At 35.7% G+C, this 27,867-nt stretch overlaps 1 protein-coding gene and 1 pseudogene across 1 annotated transcript in view; both read left to right on the forward strand.

Moving 5' to 3' along the window:
• Window positions 1–27,867, forward strand: part of GRID2 (glutamate ionotropic receptor delta type subunit 2) — a 1,408,631-nt gene that overhangs the window by 884,225 nt on the left and 496,539 nt on the right. The window contains exons 6-7 of the mRNA XM_064584815.1: window positions 5,035–5,208; window positions 12,640–12,801. Coding sequence (XP_064440885.1) covers window positions 5,035–5,208; window positions 12,640–12,801 — 336 coding nt within the window. The remainder of the gene's footprint in view (window positions 1–5,034; window positions 5,209–12,639; window positions 12,802–27,867) is intronic.
• LOC135362878 (DNA replication licensing factor MCM4-like) lies at window positions 15,197–19,661 on the forward strand (annotated as a pseudogene).

The raw sequence follows: 27,867 nt of genomic DNA on the forward strand, positions 1-27,867 counted from the left end.
GACTTGAGCCACCCAGGTGCCCCTGGTTACCTCATTTTCTCTGAAATATGCCTTCGGAAACTTGACTCTCACTACCTTTACTTCATTTATGAGTTGTTTATACAAATTTATAATAAATGAATCAAATTTATCCTAGTTTCCGTAAAAGAAGAAACATAGATTTCTCAAATTTGTTAGGAAGTTAACAAACTCTAAAAGTAGTAACAACAACAGCAAAAATCTACCCATGTGCAAATGTCCATTTGACTGAACACGGAAAACATGAATCTGTCTGGTTTGGTTTGCATAGCTACTATTTTGTTGCTAATTTTAAAATGGGTTGCAAACATTTATTTAATCTATTGCACCAATAGTTTTTTAGAAAGGTACTATAAATCAAAGTTGGCATTGTGCATCATGATACAGATTGATGTACAAACTTGAAAACAATATATTTTTTTCATTTGCATTAAGTGTGCTATAATAATGAGAGGCTGTGCTAACTCATACAGCGTAATCAATCATATGTTAGTAGCTGGTAATGGTATTTATCTTCTCCCTGCAATCAGTGAATCCAGCTCAGAACAGCCTTTCCATATAAGTATTGTCATCCCCCCTCAGGGTCGTGAAGCAGATGGCCTAGCACTTTATTTAAGTTTTACAAAAGTTAGAAATTCGGATAGAAAAATATGCACTGTTTATTTTTTTATTTTTTTAAAGATTTTATTTATTCATTTGACAGAGAGATAGCGAGAGCAGGAACACAAGCAGGGGGAGTGGGAGAGGGAGAAGCAGGCTTCCCACCGAGCAGGGAGCCCGATGTGGGACTCGATCCCAGGACCCTGGGATCATGACCTGAGCCGAAGGCAGACGCCTAACGACTGAGCCACCTAGGCGCCCAATATGCACTGTTTAGAGATGCAAGAAGCGTCATGCTATAAGCACCCTCTATTCTCTGATAATACTGAACCTGACCTTTTGGTGCCCTGACTTCTTGTTTAAATAATTTACGTTAATCGCTGCAATTGAGTATTGCAGTTAAGGAGAAGTTGTTTAGATTAAAAAGGCCTATATATGTAAAGGATGTTGTTCATTTTTCCTAGTTTAGTGATTAATTGAACTGCTCACTACTAGTCTCTCAAGCAGAAAGTTGCCATTCTGTTGCACTTCCTGCTGGTATATAGCCTACAGTTGGTTTTGTTGCATATTTCAACATCATGTTTGTGTAATTATTTCACATTAATGTTAAATTTTGTGGAAGAATCAAAGGAGCATCATTGCTGAAGCATGAAGAATACAAACATTAGCAAAAACAACAACAAAAAGCATAATCTTTTCAAACTATGCCACATAGTACACTGCTTAATGGCATTACTAAAATCTGGTTTATTTGATAGTGTTGAAGTTATGAAAGCATCCCAGTTCTACACTTAAAATTTCAGGTATCTATCTTTAGAAGATAGTTTGGTGAAGTCCTGCCATTCATTCATTTATTCATTCATTTTTAAATTTATCAACATTTAGTGAATACCTACTATGAGATAGAAACTTTGTTAGATGCTAAATGATTTTAAAAAAGAAAAAAAAAAGGAAAAAGAAAGGAGAATCTCTTCTTCAAAATAGTTTATGCAGTATAGATTGGCATCTGATCTAATGGATTTTGAGAGTCTTTCCTTTCCTGGAATTCATTAATTTAAACCTAAGCTGATACACTACAAAAATTTGGGAGCGATTCAGTTCTCCTAAAAGATTTGTTCTGTGAAGTGGCTGTTTCTTGATGGAGTTGTATCCCTGCTAGGTATTTTAGCTTTCCTCTTCCTTCTCTCTTACACATTTCAGGGTTCACCTACGAAACTATTACAACAAAGTGAATAGAAATATTTTCTTGACTATTTTGACTTGATTATTAGTAATTTATTATTATTATTAAGTTATTTTTTGAAAAAAAAAAAAAAAGACTGTATGCCTTACTCCTAAGGAGGTACAGCAAAAAGTTCGATACAATAAAACATATTTTTTAAATCTTTATTGCATTATTAATTCTTATATCAGAAATATACTCATTCATATAAAGACTACAGAAAGGGCAAACAATTTGTTATTTAGCCTTTTTAAATTCTTTAAAACTCAGAAAATTTCTGTATATCTTTATAGAGATTAGCATAATTTGGTGGTACTGGAGGCTTGGAAGAGTGAGTGTTTGAACTGGTTCTATATATGGTTATTTTTTAAAATCTGATGGTTTGCACATTTTTTAAAGTTCGGAGTCTTAGAACAATGTAGATTCTAACAGATTATATAATAGTTTCATATTTTATTATAGAAGTTTACTTATGGATTTTTTTCATTTAAAAGGGTATCTTAACAGATTAAGTATTCATTTGACTTTCAGTGTTTACATAACATTGCATCTGTCACTCTTGAAATGCACATTTTGAAATGGCAAAAGTAAAGTTCTGTAAATATAAAATAGCTGCCTAATCAAGTTTTCATATCACTATCAAACTATTTTTGAGATCAGGTGTCAAAACTAAAACTGCAAGTGAATTTTTTGAGACAGACTGTCTGTTAACTTCATTCAGAATGGCAGATTCTTTCCTCTCAGAAAGTTACTTCCTTTTCCCTTCCCCAAATAATAAGAGACAAAATATATTCGATTTAAACTGACATTTCCTCAGATATAGTTTAGTCACTTAGACACCTGAGAACTTCAGTTTTCAAAACCTGTAAAAGGTTTTTGTGGGCTTCAAAATAGTCCACTTAGACTTTGGCTCATGATAGATTACTTTATTATTCCTTATAGAATCATCAGGGTGGGGGCGCCTGGGTGGCTCAGTTGGTTGGGCGACTGCCTTCGGCTCAGGTCATGATCCTGGAGTCCCGGGATCGAGTCCCGCATCGGGCTCCCTGCTCGGCGGGGAGTCTGCTTCTCCCTCTGACCCTCCCCACTCTCATGTGCTCTCTCTCATTCTCTCTCTCCCAAATAAATAAATAAAATCTTAAAAAAAAAATTGTAGAATCATCAGGGTGTTAATTTAAATACTAGAAAAATATATCTTTATAGTTTTAATTTCTATCATTCGTGAATTTTAATCTAAATATTTCCCACGAGGAAATGTGGATTTCTTGTATAATTACTTTAGAGAGTGTTTCTTTTAATGACATTTATAAATTCATACCATGAGTAAAGAATATTTTGAATGAAGACCTTGGAATTTCTCTGGTTCTTTATTTATAAAGTAAGAATCACAGTATCTGAATCAGAATGCAGTTTTTAGTAGAAAATGAGACAATAGGTGAAGTGCTTAATATTTTATCAAATATATAGTAGAGAGTTAATGTAAGTTTTTGTGCTAACATGCTGATTTGTAGTTCATCAAGGCTGGGGCAGGTAGTAATGGTACTCTTTGACAAAATGTTGCTATATCAGTATTACTAAAGAAAAAAAGACCATATGTATAACAAAAATTAGTTAACATTATGGAAAAAGTGGTAGAATCTCTCACTGCCTTTTAAATAAAAATTCCTGTCTGCACAATATGGAATTAAAAAAAAAAAAAGTAAAGACACTAAAAGGCAATATTAATTACTTTTAAAAGATTTCTGGTTAAATTTCAGGCTTAAAATGGAGTTGAGGAGACATTGTTTAATTCTGCTTTGTGAGTAGATAAAAGAGAATTAAAAAGTGACCTGCTTTTTGCCAGATAGTGTTTCTGATGGCTAGTGAAAGGACGTAGACTAAAGGAAAAAGATGGCATTTTAAATGAGAAAAATAATTTTTTATGGTACATTAAGGATTAATTGACCAGAAATCCAGGATATTATACTGAATACAGCTGATGGCAGGTATTGTTTTATTTTCAGAAAATCTCAATTCTGTAAAGATAAAAAATAATGAATTTTAAAACTAATATATGCTTTAAATAAGAATAATATGTAATTAATCTAGAGAGGAAAAGAAGACAATTTACACCTGTAAATAGTCTTTTTCTTTTTCATTATTCTGTAATAATTCTTCAAATCAAAACTGAGAAATGCTCACTGCAGCCCAAAATTTATCTTGTGTCAAATCTTTTATTTCTGCTGCTATAAGAATCTACTGAAACCAATAATATGTAATTGCAAAGGCTTCGTTGGTTTAAAACATTCCAAATGGACAATATGAAGCACACACTTCTTTAGTAAAGACTGTCTTAAAACTAAAATTTATTCTGATTCACTTCTATTCTGACTAATTCCAGTTAGAACAGATATTATATTATAAAAATATTATTTCATTTTCATTACTTCTGCATCCATGATTGAGCCAAGTCTTTAAGTCTGGAGTTGGGAGGTGGGAGGAAAAGGAAATAGAAAATATGTTCTTTGAGTTTGACAAATACTCACATGTAAGATAACATCAATTTGGATAAAGAACATTGGGGTTTTTTTTTCATTCATCTATCCTGGTTTACATTGTATAATAAGAAATGTTTCATCTTTATGAACACTTTGCTAATCTGTTCTTTACCAAGAGAAATGTATGAGTTAATGCCAGTTCTAAGAAATAATTGGGAAATATTTTTTTTAAATGTCATCTTGCTTTCTTTACATGCTTTATTTAAAAACCCCATTTTTCATTGTTAAGAACAATATATATATTCCTCTTACATTACAACTATCTTCTGGGTACTCAGTTACATTGCAGCTATCTTCTGGGTACCTTGAAATCCAGTTATTTTATGATCTTTTTCAACATTTAGACAAATATTTTTCTAAAATGTTCAACATAATACACTAGAAAATTACTATAAGTAAGGTGCATTTAAGGCAATTGCTCCATTTAGACTTATTTAGGCATTAATGTATATAATTTAAAGCACAAACAACACCTACAAATGAGTTGATCATTTTAATGAAGATGTATTGTTTTCATTTGGATGTGTCCTAAGCACTCAGCAAATGCGTTATAGTAACGAATTCCTTAGCATTTACAAATAACTCATTAATAGTTGTGTGTTTCTGTTACTGTATTAAAGCATTTCTAATTCTTCCATTTCTTATCTTATCTTATAGGAAATAAATGATGTGGATGTTCAGGAACTTGTAAGAAGGTCAATTGGAAGGTTAACAATCATCCGGCAGACATTTCCAGTCCCCCAGAACATAAGTCAGCGATGTTTCCGTGGCAACCATCGAATATCTTCAACATTGTGTGATCCAAAGGATCCATTTGCTCAGAATATGGAGGTATATTCTAAATGCTACAGTATTTCTCTCGAGGTGCTTCATTGGCCAATTTTAGAGAGAGCTTTTTGAGTTGTATTAGATTTAGAATGATACATGTTTGCATGTTCTGAACTATTCTCTTCCTCTAGAAATTTAATTAAGTCTGATGCAGGAGTGCTAAGAATTTGTGTCTTTGATCTTTTTGACCTCATTATAACAAAATATATACTCATTTAATAAAAATATAATAATCAAAGTTTATTTCCTTTTCAGCAAGTAGATCTATAGCATTTACCATGGTAGAATTTGTGATTGACATTCCTTAATGCCAAATTCCAAATTATTAAATTTGCTTGACTTTTCTGGCATAACAAGGACATAGACATTTATTCTTCTTTTAATGATTAGTCTCCAGTTTGAAGATGTTCATCAAAAAACTACTTAGAAATGCAAAAGATATATATAGTCCTATCCAAATCAGATGGGATATAATTGAAACCTTTGCTATTCAGAATACAACAAAGAACTTGAAAGTAAATAAATAAAATCTCTGAGCAGCAAAATAGAGGACATCCAATCCCTGCAATTTACTCATAAGGATGTCCTTTAAATACTCACCTGGAGCCTATTTTCTTTTTTCTTAAGGAAAATGTTATCAGATTCTGTTTTATTTAGTTTTATTTCCTTTGCACTGGAAATCTCAATATGTCAGGTGGAATGGGGTGTTACCAACGCAGGTACATCGACAACAGTCAGAAGCCATAAGAAGCACTTTCTAGCAGGCAAAAGACAGGAAAAAATAAATTAATCAGATACACTAATTCAAATATCCTGTCAATGTAGGACTTTTCCTATAAAAACAACTCTGTCATAAAACAACTCCTAAGGGTATAATTGTATACTGCTAGCATATTAGTATTTAAACAATAACTCAGAAGGCAACAAAGATTAAAGTAATAGTCAATTTCAGAAGTCAGAAAAATACATATTTTAGAAAACTATTCCTTCAAAATGTTTAATATCAAAAATGTTTTAGTGCTTAGAGATTCTCAGTTTGGACAGTTTGGAAATATAACCCTGTAAGAATTAGTTCATCCCCAATAATACTGGATAAATAAGGTCATTTTGTAAAACGACTTCTTCCTTTGAAAGACATCTCCACATTTTTCCTATCTTTAGTCAGCTTTGGATTTTTTTTTAGATGAGTTACTATTTATCCAACCACTTCTTCATACTTATTACCTTTGTAAGGAGCAGCATATATTTACCAGGACCATTGCCCACAGAACTTTGTGTTCCCTACTAGGCTTTAGGCTCTGTGAGACTAGGTCTCCTCCAGGATCTGGTATCATAAAATCCCATGAAGTACACGTCTATTTGTTTCCTCCATCACACCTACCACATTGCTTTGCTTCTTCATGAATATTTATGGATTTGAATGTAATTAAGGAGAAGGCAATGGTTAAAGTAAGCCACTCTGAAGCCTAAACAAGGCCTGTTTAAATTTTAATGCCAGTATTATATGCTTATAATGACCTGTCTTTTCATATTAATTGGTCATGAGCATGATTGATATGAAAATAATAGAATTCTAAATGGAGAAAATGGAAGAATTTTGATTAAGAAAATTTTGAAATAGTAAAGGCCATTCCTGTGAAAGGAAGTAGCAGGAAATGTACAAATTGGGAGAGCAGAAAGTAACAACACAGTATTTTAAAGCACATTCACCTAAAAGCATAATCCTTCTGATTCAGTTAATGAGTATCTTGAAATCAGGGAACAAATATTTTCTTCCTCCCTTCCTCCCTCCCTCCCTCCCTCTCTCCCTCTGCTTGCTTGCTTGCTTGCTTTCTTTTCTTTTCTTTCTTTTCTTTCTTTTCTTTCTCTTTCTTTCTTCTTTCTTCTTTCCTCTTCATATCCCCAGACCTATATAATGAGTTAAGACTGTACAGGAAACACCACGCCTCTTATCCCCCACCTTCATCTTCCTCCCATCAAACCCACAGATGGAAGAAAATAAGAAAATTACTTTTTCTTTGAAGATTTATTACCTAGTAACCTGCTTATTATATGTAATAGATTTTGACAAAATATTTACTATATAAAAGAAAAACTGAAAGAAATTTTATATGTGGAGATTTATATAGTTAAGAATCTAAATGCAGGGCTGTTGAATTTAAGATGTTCCACTAAAAGAAGAGCATTTGATATAGAGGCTTCCCTTGGTGAAAATTTTATCTCACTGAAGTTAGAAGAAACAGCAAGAATAGTATGTTTTAAAAATTTGGAAGTAAGGGATTCCTTCAGAGAAGTAACCCTCAAATTGGAGACCATAAAAGTTTGCAGGTAAATAGGATAACAGACAGATTTTTATCTTATCAGCAGGGTACTATTAAAAATAACTCAGAAAAAGTAAAAGTATGAAAGTATGACTCAAGTGAGCTCTAAAAATAGAGACCCAACTATTAAATAGAAACCCAAACTATAAAATCACAGTAATCATTACAACAGGGGAGAAGAGGGTACAAGTGGGCCTCAGTAGAGGTCTCTGGGCTTTACTTAATTTAATGTACAGAGAAAGAGAAGATTTAGAAAGAATAAAAAACAAGCTTTCCAAATCTTTAAATTAGTTCCAGAAAGACTAAAATCAAGGGTGAGTTGAAGTTGCAAAATAAATGTTAAAGAAAACTTTTAGCTCTAGAAACAAAGTTTTTACAATATATGAAACAAGAAAAAAGTGAGCCATTCAGTGCTTGGTGAAACTAATGTTAATCTGGCTGCTAATGGAGAGAAAATAGAAAAGTTCAATTTTTTTTTTTTTTTTGCCTCTGTTGTCTCCATCTAAGAAAAATTGTCTTCAAATTGGAAAAATTAAAGTTATTTTTAAAAAGTAAACCACTCATTTATAAAGATCAGGGTTTGGAGATGGTAAGTGTATGCCTTACTGCATTAAAATGAGGTCAAATAATTGTTTTAGAATAGTAAATAAAGCAGTAGATATGATTACAATATTATAAGTGGAAATACTAGAAAAATACTTGGGAAGAAGACCCAGCTACATGACATTGGTATATTGTTCCAAGTTTCAAAGGGAAGGAAAAAGATTCTGACAGAGTTTAATACACTAAAAGTTGATATTTGGATAAACTGTAGAATATATCACTAAATATATGGTTTGGGATACTTTAAATATGACAATAGGACTCCTTAAAAGCAAGCACTACCAAACTAAATCCTGTTTACTAATTTTTTAAATAGAGAGAATGTTATATACCTATTTCTTGCATATTGATTTTTATGTAGTGTTTGACCAATTTTTTTATAGAATCCTTATAGGAAGGCATTAAAAAGTCTAGATAGGCTGATGTCACACAAATATTTCAATAAAGGACTCCTAAGAATAGAAGGTAGTAGTAAACATTCTGTTTTCAGATCAAAAAGAAAAAAAGAAGAGGAAAAAGAAAAAAGTTTAAATATATGGAAGTCTCATTATCTTAAAAGTTGTAACTTACGAGTTTCTTTAAAATTAAAAGTAATTTTTCAAATAATTTGCCATTTACTTTGTTTATTCTTCAAATCTTTGAGCAAATTTGATATGCCTAGAACATGGCTCAGATATATTTTGTAACTGTGATTACTTCTAATATCCATACCTTCTTTTACCTTCAATTTGGGAAGTATGGAACTAAAAGAATGTTCAACCATAATGATAAATATTCTACTCTTGAAGTGCAAGAAACTCTCTATGGTCATCCAAAATAGTATTCTTGGACCTTACATTTTCAAATATTTACCGTTACACAAATAAAAGTGAATAATAATCCTATCAGATTTGTAAATGGCACAAAGCCAGGAGAGAAAGCTTATGCTGTGTTATATAATCAAGATCCAAATTATTAATATTCACTGACTAATAATAAACCTAAAAGTTGAAATTTCAAAGAGATAAAGGATAGGTTCAAAATCATTACAGGAACTCTGGGTGAATAAGACCTGGTCTGACAGCAGTTTAAAGTTATTCAGATGAAGGTGAATTTTGTTTGAAGCTCGCACAAGTCCTGTTTGCTCTAAACCATTTTAATGCAATCTTGGTCACCTTAGCAGAGCATTTTGCTAAGATCAAGAGAGATAACCCCTTATACTACTCTGTCCCAGTCAGATCACATCTGCAATAATGTGTTGGTTATGAGTTCTAAACTCTGAACAGAAACATCAAAAAATAAGAGAAGGACAGAAGAAAAATGCTGAGATGATGAGCAGCCTAGAAATTATACCAAATGATGAACAATTGAAGGAAAGAGGATGTTTCAGGGCAAGTGATGGATGCTGTCAAATATTAGAAGGTTGTCTTTTGTTTTTCTTCATTTTTTTAAAATTTTATTATGTTATGTTAATTACCATACATTACATCATTAGTTTTTGATATAGTGTTCCATGATTCATTGTTTGCGTATAACACCCAGTGCTCCATTCAGTACGTGCCCTCTTTAATACCCATCACCGGGCTACCCATCCCCGCACCCTCCTCCCTTCTAGAATCCTCAGTTTGTTTCTCAGAGTCCATAGTCTCTTGTGGAAGGTTGTCTTATAAAGGAGGTGGGTGCTGGGGGCTCAGTTAAGTCAGAAAACAAGTGTAGTGAAGGTAAGATAGAGAGAAATGATTGGTCAGATGGTGGGGAAATTGGAGTTTAAGATGTTAGAGGAGGTATGTGTTTGCATCCAGTAAATAGTCACTTGTGTTGGTTGTGGCCAGAATAGAAGTCAAAATCATCTCAGTAGAAATTGCAGTGCCTTTTTCTTTAAATGCAGGGAGATAGTTTAGAATCACTGTGAGAAGAGGAGTCAAAGACCTCATGAATACAGAGTGACCAAGAGACCAGTAGGTGATGGCAGAATAGGACTATAGCATAGGAAAGAGCGTGAACCTCAAAACAGGATAGGCACTTCCCTGAGAAAGAAGTAATAGAAGGGGTAATAGAAATCTCAGAGAATGTCATCACCCCCTTTCGATTCCATAGTTTGGAAGGTGGGAATGAGAGGCAGTCATTTGTCGAAAACACCTGTCATATATCAAGGACAAGGCATTCACCTTTAGGAGCAGCACGGATGCTCAAGGTACATGCCTCAGAGTATGCAAAAGACACTGTGCCATGGCAGGGTCAAGATCTGGATGGAACGCAAGTTGCCAGGTTTCTCACATCTTGACTTCTCTCAGACATACCTGATGTTAACCTGACTTTCTTTTCTTTGTCTTCTTTTATTTGACAACTATTTATCAAAAACCAAATGTGTGCTAGGCTTTAGGCTAAGTCAGGAGGAAATAAAGAAGGGAAACAAAAGAGCAAAGGGGACTTTGCACCACCATGAGCCCCTATCCGAAGGAACTCATATTCTAGTGTGAAAACCAAATTAAAAAAAAAAAATCTTACCAGTATGATATGTTGCAAATAGAGGCTTGCAACATGAGCGTTATGGGAGTTGAAGAAGACTGCCCAATTAGCCTGGAAACAAGTGGAGTCCTGAGAAATTGTCAGGGTGGGATTCACCTAACTTGTGCCCTGTGAATTGAATATTAGAAGTTAGGTAGCTGGAGAAAAGTAAAGAGACATCAAAGAGTGTTACCCCACCCATTTCATATATACACTTAGAGCAGTCAGTCAGAGGGAGAAGCCAAAGAGAGCTAGAGAGATAAAAGCAAGCAAATTTGAGGAAGTGAAGCAAGGAAAGGTTGAAAGAGGCCAGATTATTGAAGATTATTGAGAAAATGTCCCAAGGTTTTCCTTTTGGGTCTTTGAAGTCTAGATCAAACTGAATTTTGATTCATCAACTACTTTTATCTTCAAGTCTTCATTCGTTGCAGATTTCAGCCACGCCCCCTAGTCTCTCTAGTAATTATCTGGCAGGGGAAGTACAGGGAGGTGAAGGTGAGACTAGCCTGCCTTAATATTTCCTTATAAAGAACAAACTAGTATTTCACACGGTGCATAAGAGTCTCTTTTGTTTTTTCAAGTCACATCATTTTATTTATTTTATTTTAATTCGATTAACATACAATGTATTATTGGTTTCAGAGGTAGAGGCCAGTGATTCATCAGTCTTATATCATACCCAGTGCTCATTACAACACGTGCCCTCCTTAATGTCCATGTCTCTTTAAAGAAAGGCCTGCCTTCCCTAAGTACTATGCATATAAAGTGATGCCTAGTAAACACAAATGATTAAGATTCTCCTAGTAATGAAAGAAAACTCACAAGGCACTGTTAGGAAGTGCTTATTAACAGTTTTTCATATTAAACTGTCATCCCAATAGTTGAAATTTAGTGCCATTCTGTGATGTGGGCGAACAATTTTGTAAGATTCCTTAATAATTAATCATAAACAAAGGGCAATCAACATATTGTCCCCTTTGTTTTCAGAAAAAACTGATAACAAGATACGTTTAAAAATCTGAGGAAATTTAAACACTTTAAGATGGATTTAACTTTCATAGCTACATTGATTCCTCATTTTTTTTTACTTTGTATTTTATATTTCTTTCAGAGAAGTAATAATACAACATTTAAAATCTTTTCTTGACTTTGGATATCTCTTGGTGTTTATATTTCCTAAATAATTTCTAATTTCTTTGAAAAATAAACACCTTCTATAATTGACAGTATGGATAGTACTTCTGGCAAGAGTTAAGTATAAGAGTGCAACAGATCATAGCAAAAATTTTCATGATTCATTTTTTCAATTTATATAGAAGGAAGGTAATGACATGATTACTTTGGAAGAAGAAAGCATTAATATATATATCACATATTCACACGCAGTTAATAGTTTATGGTATTTGTCATGTTAATGAATTGCAATGCCTGTGTATAACTAGATAATTTTGTATGGATCCTTGATAATTGTAATGTTTATGAATGGTGCTGTGTTCTCTCATTTTCTCATCACTGAATCCCCATAGACCCGTGCATATACACAGATGGCCCCTTTCCTTTTACTTGCACCTATGACACTCATTTTATATGTAAGATCGAGTTGATATTTCTCCATCTGAATAATCAGAATGCAAAAACTTGACATATTCAGAAAATGTATTATTCAGTTTGCCCTTCCAATCTGAAGCTCTTAGACCCTTACCTCTTCAGAAAGAAATAAGGGCCAGTGATTATCAAAATCTGACACTAACAGACTTGCCTCTGTCGAAACTTTTCTTTTTTATCTTCTCTTTCACACCTAAATAAGCTGAAAAAGCAATTGAGCCGTACAATCAGACAAGACTTCATTGTCAATGGTGAAATTACCCAGGAAATGAAAAAAAAAGAAACCTTTTGCTTAATAAATAACCCAGTAAACCAGCCATCTATGACATGAACGGAAACAGCCGAGCTGATGATTTTCTCCTTACTCTTGATGGTCGGCATCAATGAGTCTAATGATTACCATCTAATGTCTTTTCAGATTTCAAACCTTTACATATATGACACAGTGCTTTTGCTTGCTAATGCTTTTCATAAAAAACTGGAGGACCGAAAATGGCACAGCATGGCCAGTTTGTCGTGTATCAGAAAGAACTCCAAGCCTTGGCAGGGAGGGCGTTCCATGCTGGAGACCATCAAGAAGGTAACTTTTTTTTTTTTTATGTTACGTTAATCACCATACATGACATCATTAGTTTTTGATGTAGCGTTCCATGATTCATTGTTTGCGTATAACACCCAGTGCTCCATTCAATACATGCCCTCTTTAATACCCATCACCAGGCTAACCCATCCTCCCACCCCCCTCCCCTCTAGAACCCTCAGTTTGTTTTTCAGAGTCCATCGTCTCTCATGGTTCGTCTCCCCCTCCGATTTCCCCCCTTCATTTTTCCCTTCCTACTCTCTTCTTTTTTTTAACATATAATGTATTATTTGTTTCAGAGGTACAGGTCTGTGATTCAACAGTCTTACACAATTCACAGCATTCACCATAGCACATACCCTCCCCAATGTCTATCATCCAGCCACCCCATGACTCCTACCCCCCAGCACTCCAGCAACCCTCAGTTTGTTTCCTGAGATTAAGAATTCCTCATATCAGTCAGGTCATATGATACATGTCTTTTTCTGATTGACTTATTTTGCTCAGCATAATACCCTCCAGTTCCATCACGTCGTTGCAAATGGCAAGATTCCATTCTTTTTGATGGCTTCATAATATTCCTCTCTGTGTGTTAATTTTAGCCTTTCTGACTGGTGTGAGGTGGTATCTCATTGAGGTTTTGATTTGGATTTCCCTGATGCCGAGCAGTGTTAAGCACTTTTTCATGTGTCTGTTGGCCATTTGGATGTCTTCTTTGGAAAAATGTCTGTTCATGTCTCCTGCCCATTTCTTGATTGGATCATTTGTTCTTTGGGTGTTGAGTTTGAGAAGTTCTTTATAGATTTTGGATACTAGCCCTTCATCTGATATGTCATTTGCAAATATCTTCTCCCATTCTGTCGGTTGTCTTTTGGTTTTGTTGACTGTTTCTTTTGCTGTGCAAAAGCTTTTTATCTTGATGAAGTCCCAATAGTTCATTTTTGCCCTTGCTTCCCTTGCCTTTGGCGATGTTTCTAGAAAGAAGGTAACTTTTGATTAATGTTTCACTCTCCTTAATTTTCACCTAAAGGGGATACAATAAGTCATTTTTTGTTGAGGTATCTTTTAAAAGGATTTTTTTTTGTCATCAATATTGTTGTCAATTCAAAGCACAAGGCAGTGTAATAGAGAAATGAAACATTAAAAGAAACAAGGTCAGGGACGTCTGGGTGGCTCAGCCAGTTAAGTGTCTGCCTTCAGTTCAGGTCATGATCCTAAGGTCCTGGGATCGAGTCCCACATCAGGCTCCTTGCTCAGCAGGGAGCATGCTTCTCCCTTTGCCTGCCACTCCCCCCTGCTTGTACTCACTCTCTCACTCTCTCTCTTTCTGATTTAAAAAAAAAAATTAAGAAACAAAGTCAGAAAGTCACATACGTGCATAAAACAAGGAGCCCTTCCTTACTTCTCAGGGAATTGTATGCAAGTATAAAGTTAGCAGTTGAAATGTTTTCAATTGCCTTTGTTATACCCTTAGGATTAGAGATACTCAACTTATTTTTGGGCTTGTCACAAAGTATAAATAGTTGGGGTTTTCTTTTTCTTTAAAATGTACCATCAGCTGAAAAAAATAAGCACAAGACTTCACTGTTTTTTGATGACATGATACATGGTAAGACATTAGAGGAAATGATCTTTAATTTATCTTATAAAAAAGATATAATTCTTAAACAGTTAATATTTTGCAGGCTTCGTGAACTATTTTAGATATTTGGTGCATTCTTCTTCGTCACTGTCAGTATAGTGTTTAGCCTGGCTGTGACCTGTTTTGGCTGAGCTACGTGCTCTGTTCCCAGGAGGCAGTTTATGCTGTTTAGATCTCTCAACGGTGTAAGCATCCTGCAGTTTATTAGCCTCTTTGTCATGTCATCCTTGCTGGCATTTTCCGTTTGTCTCACACAGCTTCTTGGATTTAAAATGAAATGATTAATAAAACAAACAAATTTCTCCTGTACCCTTTACACAAAGAAGACAGACATTTGGAGGTTTATGTTCCTCATTTTACCCATCCCTTTTTCTCTCTAATGTGTTCGCCTTTCGCTCCTAAAACAAAAAGAGATACAGCTAGTCGAATGAAATATGAATGTATTTAGAAAAGCCAGAGAAAAAATTAAAAAATTATCATTAGAAGTGAACTACATGTACAAGAAACCAGGAAGTGGAAGAAAGAAATGTTGCAAATGGAGAATAGCCTGGACCTTTCTTTTGGTATGTTTCCTCTTTGGTAAAGAATTGCTTTAATGAGAATTTAGACTCTTATCAACAGAAGTGTTTGAAAATTAAATGCCTTGACTATATTGGCAGAGTAAGATATTTCAACTAAAAAATGAATAAGTCAAATCTAAACTCAAAGTGTTGCCAAGGTCTCCCTATCTGTCTATGTAGAGATTTGGCAGGTATGAATCCAAGGGAAGTTGTTGAACATGATTCTGATCCTGCCAATTTATTAATTCATGGTTTGGCTAGGATGCAGGAACCTGAATATATTCATTCTTCTGAAAGTTCCTCACAAAGACAGGATAATAGTTTGGGAGGTTGCTTAGGAGATACTTATTTAGTGAAAGTATTAGTGGGAGGGAAATAGACACATTAAAATAGGTAGGTGGTTCTCATGGAACAATTCAATTATAGAAAATGTTCCTGTTGGAAAATGTATAATCAAAATAATAATTTAATATAATAATTATGACATTTATTTTGGGGGGAATATTTGTCTATTTGTCCCAGTAAGCTTTCAGCCCAGTGACACTTTTTAAAAGAGCATATCCATTCTATGTATTTAGAGACTAAGTTTGAATGATATATATCATTGCAGATATTCAGTTTCCTTATGTTTTTTAAGTAAACTCAGCCCAATGTGGGGCTTGAACACCTCACACTGAGATCGAGAATCACATGCTCAGTTTCATTATTTGTTGTTTAGCTGTTTAGCTCTCTCAACGGTGTAAGCATCCTGCAGTTTATTAGCCTCTTTGTCATGTCATCCTTGCTGGCATTTTCCGTTTGTCTCACACAGTTGACTTTAACAAAAATGGAGTTATTTTTTCCCCAGTCATATTACTTTGCCTCATAAGAGTATTATGGTCATCCCATTCAGATGTCCAGGTTGATAATACTGCATGCACCAGGAAAATTTGAAAGAAAGATTACTACTCATACAGGAACTCCCAGGAGAGCAGAGTGGGCTCAGGGACATCAAGGCTGGCTTGGGCCAGGCAGCGAGAGCGGGTCAGGTTTTGCTAGTGGCTAGGAGGTGGGACTGGGAAAAATTCCCATGTACTTGGGCTAGAGATTTTCAAGGCTTATTATTTCCTATTGGTGTCAGCAAAGGAGGTGCAGGATGAGCTTTCTTGATTGGCATGTCCAGATGTGGAGCCAAAGGGGAAAGGGAGACCAAAACTTAGAAATAAATCAGCAGCCAAACATCACAAATGAGGTCAGGCTCTTTATTACAATTGGAACATTCTAGTGATAAAATTTTTGATTACATTCAAGTAACCACTGCATGTCTATATTAAGGGCATGCTATCTATACTTTCCAAAGCCTCTGTGTCACTGTGAAGAGACAAGTGAAAGAATGAGGGTCTGTCCCTTAATTTATATTCTTTTTTGGCGGGGGGTGAGACCAAAAAGTTAAGAAACAACACAGTTGACATAAGTACTGTAAATATCCAGTACATTTATATGGGGGGTGGTGGGGGGAGAGGCGGGGGTTTCCAGGACACTGTTGTATGGAAGCTTTACAATGTATTTTATGAAGTGGTAAGATAGGTACTTCCACGTTTCTCTTCTTTAAAAAAAAATAGCGGTCAATTCTCAAATGTTTATTTTTCCCAGATATTATCAGTAACTCCCAAGCCATTGCTATTTATATGAATTTTAGAGATTCATTTTGAGTTATAATTTTTAAAATATTGAGTCTTCCCCACCCATGGACATGGTATCTATCCATATAGTCATCTTTTTATAGCCCTCAATAAAGACTGGTGTCCTTCATACATATTTGCATTATATTTTATTCCTAAAATTTTGTAAAGTTTGGAGTATGTATGTCTGTGTGTGTGAATGTGTGTACACACTATCATGAATAGAATTTGTTTCCATTACGTTTTCAAACTAGGTATTGTAGGTATGTAAGGCAGTTGCTGATGTTTGATATTATTTTGTGATTGAGCTGATCAGTTCTTGAAGCTTGACTCCTGATTCTCGCTTCTTCCTTTGTAGTTTATTCTCTTGTCTTTTTCAAGTAGACATTGATATCATCCTCAAGTAAAATTAATGTTATCCCCTAATTTTAATATTTTGTATCTTTTTAAAACTTTCAAAAGCTTTAAAAAAAATGTTCTTGGGGCTGTCTGGGAACATGACCTGTCAGGTACACCTGAGAGCCTTACGTACCTCAGAGGTGGCCATCTTTTCCTGCTCCAGGTGAGAATGCCAGGTCATCTCCATCTCAGAGATGTAGAGGTGAGAATTCTGCCCCTACAGGAGAGCTGCTGCTGATGCCAACCTGACCGGGAACTGACCTGCAGAAGCCTGCCACACAGGACATATTATTTTACAGCTCTCTTCTGATGCATTCTTCAACTATTCACACTTGATTTTAATGTTAATTCACCACTGACATAAGGTACTTCCAGCTCTTGGGCAGAAGGAGCCCCAAGCTGTGGTGTTAGCGGGTAGAGGCCTGATGTGGGGTCTACATCAGCGTCTGTAGGTGAATTTGCAGGATGGGCCAGCAACAGAGGATACAGTGGTTAGTGAGCAGTCTCTAGGCCAAAAACTTGTGATTTGAGCAACATATGTAAATATGGCAACGTGTGAAGAAAATTTGGGGGTTTTCTTCAACGTTTTATTGACCCTCTGGCTGAAGAAGACAATGTTTCTGTAGATATTGCTGGATGTTTGTACGTGCAATGATGGGGTGATTAATATTATTAGGGAATCATGTTAAAGTGTAAACTGAATAAAATCATTGGACAAAAATCTGTACACCCACAGGAAGTTATCTTAACTTTTAACATGGTTGTCAATTAGATAGTCTTTGACAGTTACTGGACTCAGTCATACAACATCAGATTTAAGTAGGACCATTCACTGTGTTGAAGACTAATTGCATGAGTCTGAATTCGGAAGACATTGACCGATCTGTCACCATCAGTGGCATGTTGATTAGGATGTCACACCTGCTTCCCGAGATGCAGAAATCCTTCTTGCAATGCCGGGTGTGCACTCACATTGCCTTGGTGGAAATGGACCATGGTTGAATTGCTGAGCCCTACGTGGGTGAGGGCTGACCTACAACCACTCTGTGTTCTCAGACAAGCAGATGATCAAACTTCAAGAGTCTTCTGAAAATATGCCTGCAAGGCAGATGCTTCATGATGTCATCTTTTTTACTCACAATGATCTTGTTGACAAGGTTCAACCTGGGGACAGAGTATACAGTACAGACATCTATTGAGCTGTTCTTACTGAGTCAATTCAAGAGTGAGTAATGTGAAGTCTGTCTACAAAACCCACATTGATGGCATTTATTATCAGAAAATGGATGCAGAACATCTGCATGAAGAAGCAGATGAAGATATAGAACGGAAACTTTTTTCAGAGAAGCATGTGGTATTGCTTAAGGAGCTTTACAGAAAGCAAGGCATTTATGAAAGGATTGCTTCAGTCTCAGCTCCAAGCATGTAAAAACATGAAGATTTAAAAAAGGGAATCTTGCTTCAGCTCTTCCTTAGAAAAAGGAAAGATTTTAGTCACATGGGAAAGGACACACTTTGTGCTGAGAACAACATCCTGATGTGTGGTGACCCTGGGACCAGTAAGTCCCAGCTTCTGCAGTATATGTACAACCCAGTTCCCTGGGACTGACTTAACGGTGTTAAGTAACAAAAGACCCTGAGATGAGACAGGTGGTCCTAAAGACTGGTGCCTTTGACCTAAGTGACGATAGCATCTGCTGTATTGATAAGTTTGAGAAGATGAATGAAAATATGAGATCAGCATTGCACAAGGTCACGGGACAGCTGACTGTTGCAAAGCCTGGGATTATTTGTCAGCTCAGTGCACACACCTGTATCCTGGCAGTGGCAAATTCTATTGAGTCTCAATGGAATCCTAAAAAACAGCCGTTGGTAATATCCAGCTACCTCACATGTTATTATCAAGGTTTGATTTGATCTTCCTCATGCTGGACCCTCAGGATGAAGCCTGTGACAGGCATCTGGTTCACCACCTCGTGGCTCTGCACTACCAGAGCAAGGAGCAAGTGGAGAAGGGGTTCACAAATGTGGCAGTATTGAAGAACTCCATTGCTTATGCTCACAGCACAGTCATGTCTTGGCTGAACCAGCAAGCCACCCAGGCTCTCATCCAGGGTTATGTAGATTTGAGGGGGATCAGAAGATTAGTAGTAGCTGAGGAATGGTTTCTGCATACCCTTGTCAGCTGAAATCCTTAATTCACTTAGCAGAACCCCTGGACTGACACTATGGACATATCTATTCTTACTCCAGAAATGAATACCACCTCTCTGAAACGGAGAGAAGGGTTAGCTGAAACACTGAAAAAACTTAGTTTATGTAACGGCAAACACCAACTCTAAAATACTCACAACTTTTTGAGGTATTCAAGGACAATCTGACATAGCAATTACCAAAGGTATGTTTGAAGAAGCGCTGCATGCTTTAGCTGATGATGACATCTTGACAGTGGCTGGAAAAACTGTTTGCTCTGAATCTTTTGTGAGCAGTGCTGTGTGTTCTGCTTGTCTGCACTTGGGCATTGCACTTGCTTCCACATATGTTTGGCATATAGGCCAGTCAGCTGCCATGCTGCCATCAGCAGAAATAGATTCTTAAAATCATTATCTGGGTCCATAAGAAATTTTTAACTTGGGTTCAATTTTCTTAGGAAAGGTAGGTTTTCATAAAGTGTGTGTTTTCATTTATCCCTCCACATTTTGAGTAAAAATATGATACCAATTACAACATATATGGTAGAAATTATTTTCTTGTAGTGCCGTTTTTTTGTTTTGTTTTGTTTTTTGTTTTTTTTAGCACCAGGGTTTTTAATCTGTATCTATATACAGATAGCTGGATGCCAGTGTTTTTTGAAGGTAGCAGTCTGGGTCATGTTTTTTGTGCTTGACTTTCTAATAGCAAGCATCCATATACTTGGAGGTTTTGTAATATGAAATAAGACTTAATCAGAGCCTTTCTCCCTGTTATAGCACTCAAATATAATTCCTTCTAGAGGCTGAGTCTCATGGCTACTGTAAGATCAGGAATTAATGGTTGGAAGTGATTTGGTTCTAGGTTAATGTCTGCCACTTTACCCTACTGTACAAAACTTTTTTCATGAATAAATGACAGAGAGAATTTTAAAAATAATAAAATAAAACTTTTCTTGACTAACTGCTTTAGCTTCAACTTATAAACTTGTGTAATTTTGATGATAAATAGCATCTTGGTTTAATAAATATGCCAAAGGTGTTTTGCTATTAAATATTTCAAAGGTATTATTTGAAAAGAGATTTTTTAAATTAGGTAAGTAATGTATCTTTCTATTTTTATTTTACTATTTTTGTACTTTTTTAATTTATTAGTAACCCATATAAAATAAAGATAATCCTTCCCCAGTGTTAAGGTGGAGAAAACTGAGCCTCAGAAAAATTAAATGACTTATTAAGGGTTGGTTACAAAGCAAATTAGTTTTATTACCAAGTTGTTTGGCTTCCAGCTCTGTGTTCTATATACCATACTATTTATCCGTTTCCTTGTTCATAGTGGTAGTTTTATTCACTACTGTCAAAATCATTTGGCTAAAGAAAATACCACACACCAAGAAATCAAGGGTAGAGGTACCATGTGTAAATATTATATAAACAATATCTTAGTTTCAATGTGGCTTTTTCAAATGCCTTGAATTTGGAGTGTGCATTGATGAGTCTGCAAGGGGACAGTTCTAAAGGCATGGACTACATTTTTAAAAGCTCTTGTGGCGAAAAGTTTATTAGCACACATATGCATTCTTTTTTTTTTTAATTTTATTATGTTATGTTAGTCACCATACAATACATCATTAGTTTTTGATGTAGTGATCCACGATCCATTGTTTTCATATAACACCCAGTGCTCCATGGAGTACGTGCCCTCCTTAATACCCACCACCGGGCTAACCAATCCTCCCTCCCCCCTCCCCTCTAAAACCCTGTTTGTTTCTCAGGTCCATAGTCTCTCATGGTTCATCTCTCCCTCCAATTCCCCCCGCCCGTTTTTCCCTTCCTTCTGCTAATGTCCTCCATGTTATTCCTTATGTTCCACAAATAAGTGAAACCATATGATAATTAACTTTCTCTGCTTGACTTATTTCACTTAGCATAATCTCCTCCAGTCCCATCCATGTTGATGTAAAAGTTGGGTATTCATCCTTTCTGATGGCTGAGTAATATTCCATTGTATATATGGACCACATCTTCTTTATCCATTCATCTGTTGAAGGGCATCTCAGCTCTTTCCACAGTCTGGCTATTGCGGGCATTGCTGCTATGAACATTGGGGTGCATATGGCCCTTCTTTTCACTACATCTGTGTCTTTAGGATAAATACCCAGTAGTGCAATTGCTGGGTCACAGGGTAGCTCTATATTTAAATTTTTGAGGCACCTCCACACTGTTTTCCAAAGTGGCTGTACCAACTTGCATTCCCACCAACACTGTAAGAGGGTTCCCCTTTCTCCACAACCTCTCCAATATTTGTTGTTTCTTTCCCTGTCCATTTTGGCCATTCTAACTGGTGTAAGGTGGTATCTCAGTGTGGTTTTGATTTGGATTCCCCTGATGGCTAATGATGATGAACCTTTTTTCATGTGTCTGTTAGCCATTTGTATGTCTTCTTCAGAGAAGTGTCTTTTCATATCTTCTGCCCACTTTTTGACTTGATTATTTGTTTTTTGGGTGTTGAGTTTGAGAAGTTCTTTATAGATCTTGGATACCAGCCCTTTATCTGTAATGTCATTTGCAAATATCTTCTCCCATTCCATGGCTTGCCTCTTTGTTTTGTTGACTGTTTCCTTTGCTGTGCAGAAGCTTTTTATCTTGATGAAGTACCAAAAGTTCATTTTTGCTTTTGTTTCACTAGCTTTTGGAGATGTATCTTGAAAGAAGTTGCTGTGGCCGATGTCAAAGAGGTTACTGCCTATGTTCTCCTCTAGGATTTTGATGGATTCCTGTCTCACATTGAGGTCTTTCATCCACTTTGAGTTTATCTTTGTGAATGGTGTTAGAGAATGGTCGAGTTTCATTCTTCTGCATGTGGCTGTCCAATTTTCCCAGCACCATTTATTGAAGAGACTGTCTTTTTTCCATTGCATGTTTTTTCCTGCTTTGTCAAAGATTATTTGACCATAGAGTTGAGGGTCCATATCTGGGTTCTCTATTCTGTTCCATTGGTCTGTATGTCTGTTTTTGTGCCAGTACCATGCTGTCTTGGTGATCACTGCTTTGTAATATAGCTTGAAATCGGGCAACGTGATGCCCCCAGCTTTATTTTTCTTTTTCAACATCTCCTTGGCGATTCAGGGTCTTTTCTGATTCCATACAAATTTTAGGATTGTTTGTTCCAGCACTTTGAAAAATGTCATTGGAATTTTGATGGGGATGGCATTGAAGGTATAGATTGCTCTGGGTAGCATAGACATTTTAACAATGTTTATTCTTCCGATCCATGAGCATGGAATATTTTTCCATCTTTTTGTATCTTCTTCAATTTCTTTCATGAGTGTTTTGTAGTTCCTAGAGTATAGATCCTTTACCTCTTTGGTTAGGTTTATTCCAAGGTATCTTACGGTTTTTGGTGCTATTGTAAATGGAATCGTTTCTCTAATTTCTCTTTCTATGGTTGTGTTGTTAGTGTATAAGAAAGCAACTGATTTCTGTGCATTGATTTTTGTATCCTGCCACATTACTGAATTGCTGGATAGTAATTTGGGGGTGGAATGTTTTGGGTTTACCACATAAAGTATCATGTCATCTGCGAAAAGAGAGAGTTTGACTTCTTCTTTGCCAATTTGAATACCTTTTATTTCTTTCTGTTGTCTGATTGCTGTTGCTAGGACTTCTAGTACTATGTTGAACAACAGTGGTGAGAGTGGGCACCCTTGATGTGCTCCTGATCTTAAGGGAAAGGCTCTCAGCTTTTCCCCATTGAGGATGATATTTGCTGTGGGTTTTTCATAGATGGGTTTTATGAGCTTGAGGAATATTCCCTCTATCCCTATACTCTGGAGAGTTTTAATCAGGAAAGGATGTTGTATTTTGTCAAATGCTTTTTCTGCATCAATTGAGAGGACCATATGGTTCTTCTCCCTCCTCTTATTAATGTGTTTTATCACATTGATTGATTTGCGAATGTTGAACCACCCTTGCATCCCGGGGATAAACCCCACTTGGTCGTGGTGAATGATCCTTTTAATGTGTTGTTGGATCCTATTAGCTAGGATTTTGTTGAGGATTTTGGAATCCAACACATACGCATTCTTTAGTGTATTATGAGAACCTACATTTAATTGTATTATATATTTTGGTAAGGAGTTTTCATGTTGTATAATTTAAATTTGTTAAGGTTACATGCCCTAGAGAAAGCTTTCAAGCCTTTTAAACTAAATAATAAGTAAAACAACAGCTGAGCTGCTCTGGAAGAAAGTCGGGGATGATCTCCATAGATGGACTCACACCACGACTGGTTCTTAGAACCACAGTTTGAAAACCACTTCCCTGGGACATTTAGAGATCAGTTTAATCCATACAGATCTACCGTCTTTCTTAGCTTGTGAAATAATATTACATTCAGGCAATGTGAGCAGAGTATTTTTATTTACAGACTTGTTCTAAAATTAAATGGCAATCATTTTCTATTTTTTCTTACTGTTAATGTTGAAACAGCTTCCAAGAGTACGCTCTGTTCATTCATGTATTTATCACTCTTTTAACAGATATTTATCACATGCTTATAGTGTGGAATGTATTATTCAAACTCTTTTATGTGATTACCCAAGAAAGAATTTAGAGCCTAGTAATGAATATTGGCATTATTATACAAAAAGCTATCCTCTAAGTTGAGAGGCAACGAAAGGCCCCCAAAGTGGTAAAAATAGGACCCTGTGGAATCTTAGAAAGAGTGTACCATGCGGTGGTACACACTCAGATCCCGATTTCTCAGCTGAGGTGCTCTTTCCCAGGAAGGCACACAGCTGAGCCTCTGTCCAGGAACTGCCCTGCACAGTAGGGAGCTGTTCTACTCCCTTCCTAGAGTTGTATGCACCCAGTGACCCATCACTGCACAATAGTCTGAGTCCCTTGCCTCTGATGGGGTAACTCCAGAGTTATTTTACTCCTCCCCAGGGACTGGCCCCAGGCATCAACTGAGCCCTTGCTGTATTTCCATCACTGTTTCACCTCTCCCTTTCCAGCCCCTCTTCTTTCACTCCCTTGCAGGTGCTTTTCTTAGGAGGACTTCAGGTAACCCTGCTGCACGCAAGCAAATCCCCATTTCAGAGCTATTTTCTGGGAAACCTGACCCAAAACAGAGAAAACACATTAGAAGAATTTGCATGAAACTGATAGCATATTAATGGGAACTTGAAAATTAACAGGTTTAAGATAGGTAAAGCTATGGAAAAGAGGATATTTCAGGTGGTGGGAGCACTCTAGCTGCCGTATCTATTGGAATAAATTATGTGGACAATGACAACAATTGATTAATTTACCAGAGTGCATAAAATACATGGAGAGAATAGTCGACTGGAAAGAGATTGAGGAATTTATTTTGTATGTAAATAAAAAGCCCTAAAGAATTTTTGAGCAAGGATATGACAAAATGAGAGCTGAGTTTTAGAAAAAAAAATATATGCTTATATCTTTTAGTTTAACTAAAAAAAAAAACCTAAGAAAAATACTACACTCAAAATATGTGAGTACATATAAACACTGACATTTTCTATGTATTCTACATGAGTAAGCCAATCAAGATTTGATAGATCCTTAAATCAAATACTTCAGCATTGGCTTAATTGATCAATTTCTGCTAAATCCTTTATGGTGATTATTTTCAATACTATATGTAGCAAAATAGAACATATCAACATTTATGTCAGTATCTCAAATCATTTAGTACCAACACATTTTCTTGTATCGATACCTGTCCTATCTAAAAGAGATCTTAATGCATCTTGGTATCTAAAGAAGTTTTCTTTGAAATGGCAAAAATATTGAAATTACTCTAATTCTTATATGGTATTCATTCAACAAATATTTACTGAGTGCTACCATACGCTGTACTGTAAGATCACAGAATAAGGAAGGAAAATAGAAATATCAAAAATAATTACAAGTCTGATTAGTTCTACAAAAGGGAAACACCAACTATTCTGGAAATATGTGACTGGAGGACGTCCTTAGCTATAAGAATGACAGATAGGTGGAAACCTTTAAGATGAGTAGTTATTAGCCGGGAAAAGAAAGGGAAGAGTATTCCAGGAATGGGGAAGGAACAATGTTTCATGCAAGGGCAACAGAATATTCTCAGGCTTGGAGGAAAGAGTGCTTGGCGCATGTAGGCATCTGAAATAAAACTGGGGCGGCTAGAAGAGAGATAGAATAGGGACTTGGTTCCTCATTAGCTAAAACAAGGTAGACAGGGAAAGATCATGAAAAGTTTTGTAAACCATATTCAAGTTCCTGAACTTTATTCAAGGGGCAAGCTTAAGCTACTGAGGTATTTTAAATGTGGGGGCGGGGTGGTGGTGACAAAATCGGATTACTCAGTGGCTGCCAAGTGGAGAATTCATTCTGCAGCTGCCATTGGACCAAGACAGACTGGATGAGAAAATGAGACTTAACAGTCTGGTGTTCCAACTCAAAGGAAACCAGGGCAATGGTGTTGGTGGTAGGGATGGATAGAAATAGATGTCTTTGAGAGATATTTCAGTGATTAAAATAAGATTTGGTGATTTAACATAAACATGCAGGGGAGAAGAGAGGGTTCTAGGCTTCTGACTTGGACAAAAGTAACCCTAATAAGTTAGGGCTCTTGTTGTTGTTGTTATTTAATTTGTATACTTAGAGGAATGAAAACATATTACTTTGCTTTTGGTGTAAAGCACCATGTACCATTTAGAATTTATGAACCTGAAGGAGAGAAAGATAATTTAGGAAAACATAATCTGACTTGCCAGTAGCAGTACTGACTTGGAATACAATATAGCATTTTTACAATAATGTGTGCAAATAAATTTTTTTGCTACTAGAGCTTTTAAAATGCTGTCTATGCCCTTAGAATAGGGACTCTTGTAGACATGTCAATGTATACTCCAGCTTCGGGGCATTTGAATCACGAAGTGGGTAAAATGGTATAAAATTTAACTTATTTCAGTTCAACATACATTTTTGAGCAATCCACTATGAGATAGTATATATAGATATAGATATAGATATACACACACACACACACATACACACGCATATATATATATAATGTTGGGCACACAGTTTATATAGTCTAGAGGAAGAAGTATGAAGCACAGGATGGAGATTTCAGTTCAGGTTCCTCAAATAACATGTCATCTGGACCTCAGTTTCTTTTTCTCTAAGATACAGATAGCATAATCAAAATACTAACAATACCCTATTGACTTCTCGGTTCGCTGCAAGTATCTATCATGAATGAATATTTTAATGCATATGTATATAGGCAAATGCACATATGCATATATGTATGCATATATATACACACATAAATGTTATATGGCAACTTCAAATTTTCCTAAACATTTCACACAAATGAAGTTTTTTTTTTGTGGTTTTCTTCATCTTATAATGTAGTATTTATCTACCATTATATTTCTTTTCTGGGTAGAAATGTAATATTTCCTCTGTCAGGGATTTTTCTCTCTGAAATTAACTTATGAAACATGAGGGCACCACGGTACACCACTGAGTCTGGCATCTTTCAGTGTGATCTCTGCCTTTTGGGGCTCATATTTATTTAACAGGATGTTCTTGGTTACCAAGCATGTCTGCAAGTTGCAAGGAACCTAGAAATATGTATAAGGAAATTAGACCAGTGTCATAAATATTTGATCTTCCATATGATCCTCCAAAAGTATCTCTAAGTTACTGTGCAGTTCAAGCATAGGGAAAAGTCCTTTAGCCTCATAACAGAGAGAAATAAATTCTTAGTAAATATTTTCTCTTCTTTTTTTTCCTTCCAACTTATCCTTTCCTATGCAGTTCAAGCATAGGGAAAAGTCCTTTAGCCTCATAACAGAGAGAAATAAATTCTTAGTAAATATTTTCTCTTCTTTTTTTTTTCCCACTTACCCTATCTATAGGGGAACAACAAACTTCTGTCTTTTGAGAAACTGATTATCCAGTGATAAATTATTCCCAACCTTTGATTCTCCTCATTTTATTTTTCCACCTTTCTCCATTCTATATTTGATACCCACTGGTATTCCCATATAAATTAGGTAGGATGAAATCAAGACCAATTTTACTTGGTATTTTAAAGAAGGTTTACTCTGGCAGCAATTTTTACTGTCAATTTAAAGGACGTTTAGAAATTACTTGTATGTGTTATTCATACTATCAATGTCCCATTAGCTTGTTTTGTTTAGAATCTGCTGCATCACCAAGAGATAAAAAATGCAACTGTGCATGTACAAAGATAATGACTGTTCATTACCACCTGGCCAGCACATATTTTTATCAAGGCTCAGTTTGCAAAGTTGATCTGAGGATAAATGAAAAAAGAAAAAAAATAAAAATAAAAAGCTCAAAAGCATGGGAATAGTCTTAGGCAATCAAAAATCAGAGAGGTTAAGTTGGAGGCAGATAACAAGGGGCTTCAGATAAAGGGTTTATTTACTTGAAATTCCAACCTCTCAAGCATCCCTTATATCTTCACGAGGGAAGATATTTACTGATTACACATGCTAATAGCTCATTAAGAATATAACACAAAGAAGACAAATTACAGAGTCAAAAGGTGAGCAAGGTAAGTGGAGGCC

The sequence above is a fragment of the Mirounga angustirostris genome, unplaced genomic scaffold, assembly GCF_029215605.1.
Source record: "Mirounga angustirostris isolate CCGP_5_RB_7025 unplaced genomic scaffold, mMirAng1.0.hap1 SCAF_2, whole genome shotgun sequence".
NCBI classification, from domain to species: Eukaryota; Metazoa; Chordata; class Mammalia; order Carnivora; family Phocidae; genus Mirounga; species Mirounga angustirostris.